Consider the following 12345-nt stretch of genomic DNA (forward strand, 5'->3'; position numbering starts at 1 on the left):
ATGAGGATCAGATGTTCCTTCCATCCAGCAGGAAGCAGGGGAAGGTTCTGATGCCCCAGTCAAGTCTGATTGGCTGTTGGGGGCGAAGGGTGTGACTGAAGCACTGACAAGGTGAGTGGAGGCAATGACCTGTAACACCTCCTCTGGCTTGGAAAGTTTTGCTTCATCAACTACAGCTGGAACCTCCTGGGGCAAGGCAGAAGGGCCAGAACAGGGAAGTCTTCTACTGAGGGGCTGTCATCGATGTCCTGAGACATTTGTGGAGCTTCTGGTGTACACAGCGCAGACAGAGGTTCCCCTGAGAAGCCAATTGTCTAAAAGTGACACAAACCCTCTTCCCTGGCATGTGCCCCTGAAATGCCCATCAGGAAGCTGAATGGCTTCCCGTTGCCAACTGAAGTGTCCTCACCCTGCACATTAGAACCCCCTGCGGAGACTTCATCCTGATGCTCAGGCCTTGTTACTTACGGGGGTGAGATTCTGTCACTGGTGTTTTAAAAATCTCCCCAGCACCTTTGGGAACTGCCGGGGGTGGGGGACCTACTGACTCACATCCAGACCAAAGCGGCACACCCGCCCTGCCCCACCTGTTTCCCCAGACCTGAGGTCTCTATTCTTGACACCCTCCACTCATGCAATGCTGCTGTTCACCCACAGGAAATGCCTATCCCGCAAACCCCTCTATAAGAATTACGGTGTTTTTTTGTTTTTGTTTTTGTTTTTTGAGACAGTTTCCCTCTTGTTGTCCAGGCTGGAGTGCAATGGCACAATCTTGGCTAAGTGCAACCTCTGCCTCCTGGGTTCAAGCGATTCTCCTGCCTCAGCCTCCCAAGTAATTGGGATTACAGGCATGTACCACCATGCCCAGCTAATTTTTTGTATTTAGTAGAGACAGGGTTTCACCATGTTTGTCAGGCTGATCTTGAACTCCTGACCTCAGGTGATCCACCCACCTCGGCCTTCCAAAGTGCCAGGATTACAGGCATGTGCCACCACACCCGGCGAAGAATTTTTAATAGATTGTATTTTTTAGAGCAGTTTTAGGTTCACAGCAAAATTGATTAGAAAATACAGAGTTCCCATATACCTCCTGCCCCCACCCAATGCACAACCTCCCCCACTATCAACATCCCCACCAGAGTGGTAGTTTTGTAACAATTGATGAAGCTGCACTGACACATAATTATCACCCAGAGTCCACAGTTGACATTGGCGCTTACTCTTGGTATTTCACCTTCTATGGGTTTTGACAAATGCATAAGGACATGTATCCACCATAACAGTATCAAAGAGAATAGTTTCACTGCTCCCAAAATCCCCTGTGCTCTATTCATCTCTCTCGGCCTCTACTCTTGGACAATCACTGATCTTACTGTCTCCATAGCTTTTGTTTTTGATTTTGTTTTTGTTTTGAGACTGAGTCTCACTCCGTCCCCCAGGCTGGAGTACAGTGGCACGACCTCAGCTCACTGCAACCTCCACCTCCTGAATTCAAGTGATTCTCGTGCCTCAGCCTCCAGAGTACATGGGATTACAGGCACACATCACAATGCCCAGCTAATTTTTTTGTATTTTTTGTAGAGACAGGGTTTCATTATGTTGCCCAGGTCTCGAACTCCTGGGCTCAAGCGCTGCACCTGCCTCGGCCTCCCAAATTGCTGATATTACAGGTGAGAGCCACCACGCCTGGCCTGTCTTCATAGCTTTGCCTTTTCCAGAATGTCATATAGTTGGAAGCATTCAGAACGCAGTCTTTTCAAATTGACTTCTTTTACTTAGTAATATGTGTTTAAGTTTCCTCACTGTATTTTCATGGCTTGATAGCTCATTTCTTTTTAGCACCGAATAATATTCCACTGTCTGGATGCACCACAGTTTATTTATCCATCCACCTAATGAAGGACATCTTGGTTGCTTCCAAGTTTTGGCAATTATGACTAAGGCTGCCATAAACATCCTTGTGCAGGTTTTTGTGTAACATAAGTTTTCAACTCCTCTAAGTAAACTCCTTTGAGTCCAAGGAGAGCAACTGGCTATATCATTTGGTAAGAGTGTGTTTGGTTTTGTAAGATACTGCCAAACTGTCTTTCAAAGTGGCTGTACCATTTTGCATTCCCACCAGACATGAATGAGAGTTCCTGTTGCTCCACATCCTCGTCAGCATTTGGTACTGTCAATGTTCCAGATTTTGGCCATTCTAGTACGTATTAATATGTAGTGGTACTTGCCTCCTTCCTTTTTCCTGAAAATTCTGTTAGTTCAGGCTAGCCTCACGGCACCTCCTCCCAGAAATTTCCTTACTTACCCCACGATGTGAAGGAGGAAGAAGAGTGGGCAGCCACTGGCCATTCATTCCATCCCTCCCTCCCTCTTTCCTTCCCTTCCTTTCTTCCTTCCCTTCCTCCATTTCTTTCTTTCTCTCTCTCTCCTCTTTCTTTTTTCTTTTTTTTTTTTTTTTTGAGATGGAGTCTCGCTCTGTCACCCAGGCTGGAGTGCAGTGGCGGGATCTTGGCTCACTGCAAGCTCCGCCTCCCAGGTTCATGCCATTCTCCTGCCTCAGCCTCCCGAGTAGCTGGGACTACAGGCGCCCGCCACGACGCCCGGCTATGTTTTTTGTATTTTTAGTAGAGATGGGGTTTCACTGTGCTAGCCAGGATGGTCTCAATCTCCTGACCTCTTGATCCGCCCGCCTTGGCCTCCCAAAGTGCTGGGATTACAGGCGTGAGCCACTGTGCCTGGTCTCTCTCTCTCCTCTTTCTTTGAGGCAAGGTCTCGCTCTGTCACCCAAGCTAGAGTGCAGTGGCAAGGTTATGGCACACTGCAGCCTCAACCTCCCAGGCTCAAGCAATCCTCCCACCTAAGCCTCCCAAGTAGCTGGGACTACAGGCATGTGCCACCACGCCCAGCTAATGGTTTTTATTTTTTTATTATTATTATTTTTATCAATAAAATATTTTTAATGCCTACAATTTCTTGTATACATAAATTGCAAAACTTTCACCTGCATATGCGAAAGTATATTCTCTTGCAGGTCAACAGCACCAGAAAACAAGCTAAGCTATCTAAAAATTTTTTAACTTGATTTGTCCATTATGTAAAAGATAGGATGGATTTAATAACTCCAAAGAAATCTCTATCTCACTCTTAATCATACAGTAAACATCTGAATATTTAATCACATCCACTCAGAAAATAAATAGTAGTCTAATATATTCAATACATTGAAAATAAAACAACTAGTCTCTCTTCATATATTTATTTTCTTTCCAAACATGTTTTGGTCTCCTGCTATATCTCAGAAATTTACTAATAGCTGCTTTTAAGTTACAAAATACAAAACAACAATTTATTTCTTGGAGAAAATCTTGGGAATTACATTAAAAATGAAAATTTGAGTTCCTACATTCTTTTTTTTTTTGGAGGTGGAGTCTTGCTCTGTCACCCAGGCTGGAGTGCAGTGGCGCTATCTTGGCTCACTGCAACCTCTGCCTCCCAGGTTCTAGCGATTCTCCTGCCTCAGCCTCCCCAGTAGCTGGGATTACAGGTGCACGCCACCACACCCAGCTAATTTTTTTATTTTTAGTAGAGATGGGGTCTCACCATGTTGGCCAGGCTGGTCTCGAACGCCTGGTCTCAAGTGATCCGCCCACCTCGGCCTCCCAAAGTGCTGGGATTACAGGCTTGAGCCACCATGCCCGGCCAGATGGTTTTTATTTTTAGCAGAGATGAAGTCTCATCATGTTGCCCAGGCTGTCTCAAACTCCTTAGCTCAAGCAATCCTCCCACCTCAGTCTCCCAAAGTGCTGGGATTACAGGTGTGGGGCACTGCACCTGGCCATGAATTTTATTTCTATATAACCTTCAGGAAGATTCCAGACATTTTAGCTTCTGGACTCATGGAGCTGGAGGGAGCACTTGTTATTAGATCTGATTGTTTTATAAAAAAGGAAACTGATAACACAGAGAGGGTGGGGGACTTGCCAGGTCACATGGCCAATTCATTGCCAAACCAGGACTAGGACTCAGGCTTCCATGCTCCCCACCTTACCCCCATCACCTCCACACCCATACCTTGTTCCGGAAAGGCCACGGCAGCAGCGCATCATACTCCCCTCTCATGATCACGATGAAGAGCGACAGGTGGGTCCTCTTTCCAGTGCCATCTCCATTCAGGTACAGCCGCAGGCACAACTTGTAGCCATACTTGGCAGTGTAGAAGGCTGAAATGCAGAAGCCAGAGGCAGTTGGGAAGTGCTGGACTTTGCAGATGTGGGACTGGGATCCAGCGGTCAGGCATGCCCAAGGTCAGCAGCTCAAAACCATGAAAGATGGGGTTAGAGCCCAGCATTCTTCTCGAGTAGGGTGTCAGACAGGAATGGGCTCTTGGGGGTCATCTAGCTCAGTGTTTGTCAGCTGGCCATCCAAGTCATACACTGCCAGGCCCCACCCTCAGAGTTTCTCACTCAGTAACCCTGGGGTAAGAACTGAGAGTTGGCACTTCCAGCAAGTTTGCAGGGGTTGCCAATGCCGCTGGTCCTAGGAACACACTCTGAGAACCACTGATCTAACCAACCTATGTTTTACAGTCTGGAAACCAAGCTGAGAAAAGAAAGTGGCTGGTCACCATCTCACAGTATGTTGGGGACCCAGCAAGAATGAGGGGCCAGGCTTCCTGCCTCCCAGCACCGGTTTCTTTCTGCTGCCCTATGCCAACTGGCTGGGGTCCCCTGGAGGCTGAGGTACATGGGGTGACTCACAGTTCTGCCCTATGCCAACTGGCAGGGGTCCCCTGGAGGCTGGGGGTACATGGGGTGACTCGCAGTTCTGCCAGCCATTCTCAGGTGGCAAAACCCTTTGAGGGCTGAATCATCCCTGGTGAAGATGCATAGAAACCCCCTGGGCAGCTAAAGGGCCATCCCATGAGAGCATGTCCTCTGGCAGAGAGCCCTTCTGGGAGAGGCTAACTGGGGACATGAATCGGGGACAGGCAGGAAGGGGGTGGAGGAGGGACAGGCTGGCAGTCTGACTCATCTCTGCCCATTACGTTTTGGTAGAACAGGAAGCATGAGGTACTGCTTGCTTTTTCCCTCTTTGAAAAGAATTGAGGGAAAAAGGTCTACAAGTAGGGCTCGAGGCCACCCCATGAAGAGAGCTGTCCCAACACAGCGGCATGAGCGCTGCTCCTGCAGGAAAGGGGTCCCAGCCCTGCTCTGGGATTGTGACACACTCCGCTGCCTCGTTTAAAAAAAACTTTTTTTGAGAGGGTCTTGCTTTGTTGCCCAGACTGGAGTGCATGCAGTGGCACCACCGTAGCTCACTGCAGACTCAAACTCCTTAAGCCATCCTCCCATCTCAGCCTCTCGAGTAGCTAGGACCACAGGTGCAGGCCACCATGCCCGGCTAATTAAAAAAAAAATTTGTGGAGATGGGATCTTGTTATGTTGCCCAGTCTGGTCTTGAACTCCTGGCCTCAAATGATCCTCTTGCCTCAGCCTCCCAAAGTGTTAGGATTATAGACATGAGCCACTGCACGCAGTCTGCTGCCTTATTTTTTGCACAAATATATGCATTGTTATATTAACAGATATCATTTAGTTAAGAGAAATACTTGCCAAGTAATTACTTTATGCAAGACATTGTGCCAAGCCCAGGGGCTCCAGAAATCAGTAAGAACTGAGTAAGACACTCATTCACATGCTACCTGCAATCGTACACAAGTGCATGTGTCTTACTCAGTTCTCTAATCTTATTTCAGACTGTCAGCTCTCTGAGGCCACGGTGTTCACTCGTGAAAATCATCATCCACATCCATCTCATGTGCACACACTGTGGCCCACAGCACACTTTCCTTCACATCCCAAATCCATGAAGTGGGTAACAGTTTTGATTCCTATTTGCAGAATGGGACTGACATTCAGAGAGGAGAAAGGGCCTGAATATCAGTCAGCCTGGGCCACTGCTGTGTGTGGCTGAAAGCCACAGGGCAGAGTACGGTTCACCCACCAACCTCAAGATCCCAGCATGGTTCCTGGCCATGGTGAGTGGCCTGAATGGGCACTGGCCTAAAGTGGACACAGCCTGTCTGTCACAGAGCTGGCTGTTTTCACTGCTTGCTTCCTGGGTCCTGTGGGGCCTGTTTCCCCAAGCAGGTCTCTATGCCCCTGGGAGGTGTTACCTGGGGAGAAGAGGCTGACGGTCCTGCCACAGGCCGACTCATGGCACCGCCTGGTGACGTTGGTGATCTTCCACAGGAAGGTGCCATCGAAGGAGGCCTCCTCCATGAGGCGCAAGCTCTGCTCCAGCTTGCCCAGGGCCTGGTCTTTCTGGGCCAGGGTCTGCTGCAGCTCCACCACCTGTAGGGAAAACTGTTCAGCCAGGAACACCAGAACCCGGCTTGGGGATGGGATGGGAATGGCGGGATGTGGAGATTGATCTGCCCCGGATATGCTTTCCTGAACACGCCTCACTCAGGCGTGCGTCTGCATCTGAATGTGCTGCCCTCTGCCTGGCCTTCCTTTTCCTTATCCACCAGGAATCCAGCTCATATGGCCCCTCATCTGGGAAGCCTTCAACCACCGTCCTAGCTCAGCTGCTGTCTTTCAGTATGTTCTTACAGAGCCCTTACGATGATTTTACGAGACATATTTTTTTGCCTTCCCTACCAGATGGTCTCCTCCACCGAAAGCTGGGCCCATGCTCATTTTGTCTTTGTGTCCATGCCTTGCATAGTGCCTGGTATGTAAAAGTAGAGCTGGGAAGTTTGTGGGTGAAATGAAGATATAATTGTGGCTTTCAGGGAGGCTGCTTTTTAACTGGAGTGAGAGTTACATAAATAAAGGCTAAAGCCTCAGCCACTCCAACTCAGCGCCTGGCCCTTCTAATAGCCTTCCCCAATAAAATGGAAATAATACAAATTTATTCTTGGGTATGCTCAGGTAGGGAAGCCATGAATGGAAGTGAGCATTCTTAAAGAAAATTTAATCGTTAATTTTACTGATGGGGAAGGTCCTGAGAGGGAAAGTGACTTGCTCAGACCCACACGGCAGGTGGCTCTGAGCACCTGCTGTAATGGTAATTGCGAATGGTGAGGCAGATAATGGTAATGGTGAAGCAGGAACTAAAATCCAGGCCTAACTCAATATGAGACAATGATGTAATGTTACTGCAAAAGAAGCAACATTAGAATGGTGATTGGCTACATTAAGAAAAGTATAGGCCAGGCACGGTGGCTCATGCCTGCAATCCCAGCACTTTGGGAGGCCGAGGCAGGTGGATCATGAGGTCAGGAGTTCGAGACCAGCCTGACCAACATGGTGAAACCCCATATCTACTAAAAATACAAAAAATTTAGCTGGGTATGGTGGCACGCGCCTGTAATCGCAGCTACTCAGGAAGCTGAGGCAGGAGAATCGCTTGAACCTGGGAGTGGAGGTTGCAGTGAGCCAAGATCACGCCACTGCACTCCAGCCTGGGCAACGGAGCAATACTCTGTCTCAAAGGAAAAAAAAAAAAGAAAGAAAGAAAGAAAAGAAAAGTAGAAGCTCTAGAATAAGGGAGAAGACAGCCCTGTTGGACCAAGAACTGTGGCTAAGTGGATTATCTGGAGTCAGCCTGGGACCACACTCCAAGCATACAGAATTCTTTGGAGACTGAGCCAGAGCGTAGGATGGCAATGTGAAGCAGCATGCTCTGAGGAAGAGGTGAAGGCGCTGGGGCTTTTAGCCCGAAAAGGGAAGCACTCAGGTAGGACAGAATCCGACTCTCCATCCCTGAAGGGCTGTCACGGGGACTAGAAGGTGGATTTGTCTTGTGGGCTCTGAGGGGCAGGGCCAGGAACAATGCAGGGAAGAGACAGGCCGATTTTAGCTTAGTATAAGGAAGAACTTGCTAAGAGTGGAATATGTCCTGCACTGGAATGAGCTGCTCAGGGAGGTGGTGTCTTATCACAAAAGTTCAAGCAAAGGAACCGAAGCACTGGATGGGAGGCCGTGACCTTGACTACAGCTTCTAACTCAGTGCTCTTCCTGGAAGGGTGTGGGATAAAGGGGAGGTACGTTTTGATGGAGTGACTGCTCTAAGCAGGATGAATGATTAGGAGGAAGCCTATCTGCTGCTCTGGAGACAGGACAGGGCTCAGCCGGGCTTGAAGGCAAACTTGCCTCCCACACTCACCCTCTGCTCCAAGCTCAGGATGCGCTCACGGTCCAGCTGGCTCTGGTGGATGGAGGTGGCCAGGGCCAGGTGGGAGGCCTCCACCTCCTTGTTGAGGACAGCAACAATGTTCTCAAACACACGCAGCTTCCCCTCCAGCTCAGCCAGAAGCTTCTCCTTCATGAAGTGCTGCAGGGCCAGCTCTTCCTGGCTCTCAGAGCAGGGTGCCCGGTAGCAATCGACCTCCAGGTCCCCCGCCACTTCCACGGCTGCCTGCAGCTGCAGGTCTGACAGGTTCTGCTCCAGGGCCATGGGCCCAGACTCCAGGCCACAGCCCAGCCGGGCCTTCCACTGTTTCATGAACCCCAACAGCAGGTTTAGGTGGGAGGTCTGGGAGGTGACCTCATGCTCTTGCACGGACTGTGGGCTTCCCTGACAAGAGAGTAGGGCTGATCAGTGAAAACAGAGGTGGAGTGAGGACAGGGGAGCAGTGGAGTGCCCTGCTATCAAAGGTCACCAAGGAAAGTCAGATTCATTCACCCAGCAAAGAGGAGTGGCTTTCTGTACAGTGGGAGGGATTCAGAGGAAGACCCTGGCATCAGACATGCCCACGATGAGCCACATGCATTGCAGCTTCTAATTCTGCCCTGCCTTGGAGTGCAAGGATGATTCAGGACCATGGAGAGGGGCGGTGGGGGTGGGGGTCATTTTAGTGATGTTCTGCCGATGCTCAGGTGAGACATTAAGAAGAACTTCCCTGAGTACTATGATGACTTAATAGTAGGCTCTGATGCTTGGGAAAGTCATTAGTACAAAGGACATCCAGATGAGTGGACTGATGTTATGGGAAAATCATGGAGGGGCTGCAGTGGGGAGACCTGGAGGTCTGGAACCATAGTGGACAGAAGTGGACAGATCTCCTTTCTCACACGCAGATGCTTACCTTGAAGGAGCAGCCGACACCTGCAAAGGGGCACCCAACTCCAGCTTCGGCCACCTCAGGGTGAGCCTGGAAATAATAATCACATCACTGAATGTTATAGTGATCCCTGTGGCTACCTGCAGGGCTCTCTTCAATGCACCAGGATCCACCAGGGCAGAAGATGGCTTGGGACACACGACTTTGTACATGCTGTCCCCTTTGGCTATCTCCTTTCCACCCTTCAAGCTTCCGCCCTTCCGTGACCTTCCTTCAAAACAGGACCTGGGCCCTTACTGTGATCCTGGGCAGCACTGCTATTTATCCTGTCAGGGCACAGTCCACACAGCTCCGTAATCATCACTCACTCTCTGGTTGCCCCGACTGGTCGGGGGGGATCTGTGAGGGTCATGGCTGTGTTCCCAGTGCTGAGGGCAGTGCCTGGCACAGCTGAGACACTCAGAACACACTGACTGCATGAGTAAATGCCTCCCTCCTCCTGAAGTTCATGGGGAATCTTGGGCTCACAATTCCCATCTGCATCCCTCCTTGGCCATCTATCCTTGACTGAGGTGTGTCCATTCCGCACAACTTTCCCTTCCAGATAACGTCCAGCCCGAGGCAAGGGATACAGGAGGGTCTCAGTGCTATTATAATAGCAATTTGACCCCACTGTTAACCTATTTAGGTCTGAAGCATTTACCAAATGCTTTCACAGCCACAATTCTTCCTAGGGCTCCTTACAGCATGGTGGGGAAGATAGGGTGGGTTTTTATTCCTATTTTACTGATGAAAAAACTGAGGCTCACAGAGGGAAAGGGATTTGCCCAAGGAGGCCGAGGTGGGAGGCAGCACAGCCACAGGGCCCCTCCCACGCACATCACTACCTCTTAACAGGAGTCAGCCCAGGAGAGATGGTAGAAAAGTTTTTCCAAAACATATACAGTTATGCAACAGGAATACGTTCTGAGAAATGTGTCATCATTGTGTGAACATCATAGGATGTATTTATACAAACCTGGATGGTATACCCTGCTACACACTGAAACTCTGTGACAGCGTATTGCCCCTAGTCTACAAACCTGTACAGCACGTGACCATACTGAATACTGTAGGCAATTGTTAACACTGTAAATACGTGTATATCTAAATATATCTAAACAGAGAAGGTACAGTAAGAATGCAGTACTATACTCTTCTGGGACCCTCGTTGTATATGTGGTCCGGTGTTGACTGTTATATGGCACATGACTGTATCTTCATAAAGGCTTGTATCCAGAATATATAGAGAACTCTTATAATCTAATAATAAGAGACAAATGACCTAATAAAAAATGGGCACAGCTAGGCTCAGTGGCTCAACACCTGTAAGCTCAACACTTTGGGAGCCTGAGGCAAGAGGATTGCTTGAGGCCAGGAGTTCAAGACAGCCTGGGCAACATAATAAGACCTCATCTCTATTTAAAAAAATTTTTAAATTAGCCAGTCTTGGTGGCATACACCTATAGTCCCAGCTACTTGGGAGGCTGAGGTGGGAGGATCGCTTGAGCCCAGGGGTTCAAGGCTGCACTGAGCTATGATCACATCACTGTACTCCAGCCTGGGTAGCAGAGAAAGACCTTGTCTCTCTTAAAAAAAAAAAAAATGAACAGATACAATCTATGAAAGTATCTTATAAAGTTAAATCATACTTACAAAATAATTTACTTATAAACCATACTTATAAAGTTACCATACAATCCACACATTTCACTCCTAGGAATTTACCTAAGAGAAAGTAAAACTTATGTCTGCACAAAGGTGTGTATGTGAATCTTCATGGCGGCTTTGTTCAAAGCAACCCAAATGTGTCATCAACTGGTGAGTGGATAAACAAATTGGTCTATATATACTATAGAACAACCAAATGGAATTAAATACCAGCATAAACAATAACATGGATGAACCTCAAAAACATTATGCTAAGTGAAAGAAGTCAAACACCAAAGACTACATACTACCTGTTTCCATTCTTACGAGCTTCTAGCAAAGGCAAAACTAGAGTGACAGGAAGTAGATCAGTGGCTGCCTGGAGCCGTGGGTGGGGAGGGGATTGATTATGCAGGGACACAAAGCAGCTTTATCCCGCGCAGAAATGTTTGCCACTTGACTGTAGTGGTGGTCACGTGATTATTTATATTCCTCAAACTGTATACTTAAAATGAGTGAGTTTTATTGCATATAAATAATATCTTGATTCTATAAGCGCTTTGTTATTTATTTATTTTTTTTGAGAGAATAATCTCATGGAACCACGTGAAAGGGGATTTGGATGAAAGCAGGAGAGGACAGAGGTCTTTCGGACTGAGCAAATACAAAAAGCCACACTAGTTATTATTCTTTAAAAGTAACATAAACAGAGAGCTGTGGGCTTAATGAGTACAGTTGGGTTGAGACACAGAACACAGCCCAGCAAAGGCCACCCTGCCCCCGCCCCCACGCACCAACTGCCCAGGGCTTCAGGGACAAGTTGTTCCCAATAAATAATAGAAAACAGATGTTCTATGGAAGGCAGGCAGAGGGCGGCGTTGGCAGGGAGACTGTGCTGGCTTCGGGAAGTCTGTGGTGATGAAACCTCCCCGAACATGTAGCTTTTGACATGTGAGAACAGTGGAGGGAAGATGCTATGTGTAGACCTGGCTCCTGGGTGAATACACCTGGGGGAGTCTTTCAGGACCCACCCCTCCCCACAGGTCCATGATTCCAATCCTCTGCGGTTCTAAGGGTCAAAGCTTGGTGGGAGAGTCATAAAAGGGATAAGAACGTGAAAATGATCAAGCTAAGAGTGAAATTCCAGACATCACCCAGCAGGTGGAGGGGATTGTCTTTCAGCAGTGGAGCTGTCCTGGTGTTGTGTGAACAGCAAATGTCTGTTTCAGGGAGTGAAATGCTATTCAGATGTAGGGACATCCTTCTGTGATGCGTGTACAGATGTGGACTGTGATGAGCCTTGAACAGTTGCTGGAGAAAGGGGCAGGGGTGACTTGAGAGGCTTTCGGAAGCTTCTCCATCATCATTATTCATTCCTTAGAGTGCACGGGAGTTCAGGATGTGGCCTCTGGAGCCAGCCTTTTGGGGTTCAGAGCTTGTTTCTGTCACTTCACATACTAGCTTTGTGGCCCTGGGATAGTTACTAACTCCTCTGTTCTGCAGTTTCCTCATCTGCAAAATGGGAATAATAATAATATCCCCCTTATAGGGTTATTGTGAGGATTATATGAGATAATACATGTAAG

The 12345-nt window shown here is 48.3% G+C and overlaps 1 protein-coding gene across 6 annotated transcripts in view; it reads right to left on the minus strand.

Annotated features, from left to right (window-relative positions):
* Window positions 1-12345, minus strand: part of PHF19 (PHD finger protein 19) — a 104755-nt gene that overhangs the window by 56413 nt on the left and 35997 nt on the right. For all 6 annotated transcript variants that reach the window (XR_004249930.2, XR_004249932.2, XM_058445937.1 and 3 more), the window contains 4 exons: window positions 9095-9160; window positions 8173-8583; window positions 6176-6353; window positions 4072-4220 (listed from right to left, as the gene is read on the minus strand). Coding sequence is in view for 4 of the 6 variants with exons in the window: in XM_058445937.1 (XP_058301920.1) it covers window positions 4072-4220; window positions 6176-6353; window positions 8173-8583; window positions 9095-9160 (804 nt within the window). In the remaining 2 variants the exon portion in view is untranslated. The remainder of the gene's footprint in view (window positions 1-4071; window positions 4221-6175; window positions 6354-8172; window positions 8584-9094; window positions 9161-12345) is intronic.

Source organism: Hylobates moloch, unplaced genomic scaffold, assembly GCF_009828535.3.
Source record: "Hylobates moloch isolate HMO894 unplaced genomic scaffold, HMol_V3 SCAFFOLD_10, whole genome shotgun sequence".
Taxonomy (NCBI): Eukaryota; Metazoa; Chordata; class Mammalia; order Primates; family Hylobatidae; genus Hylobates; species Hylobates moloch.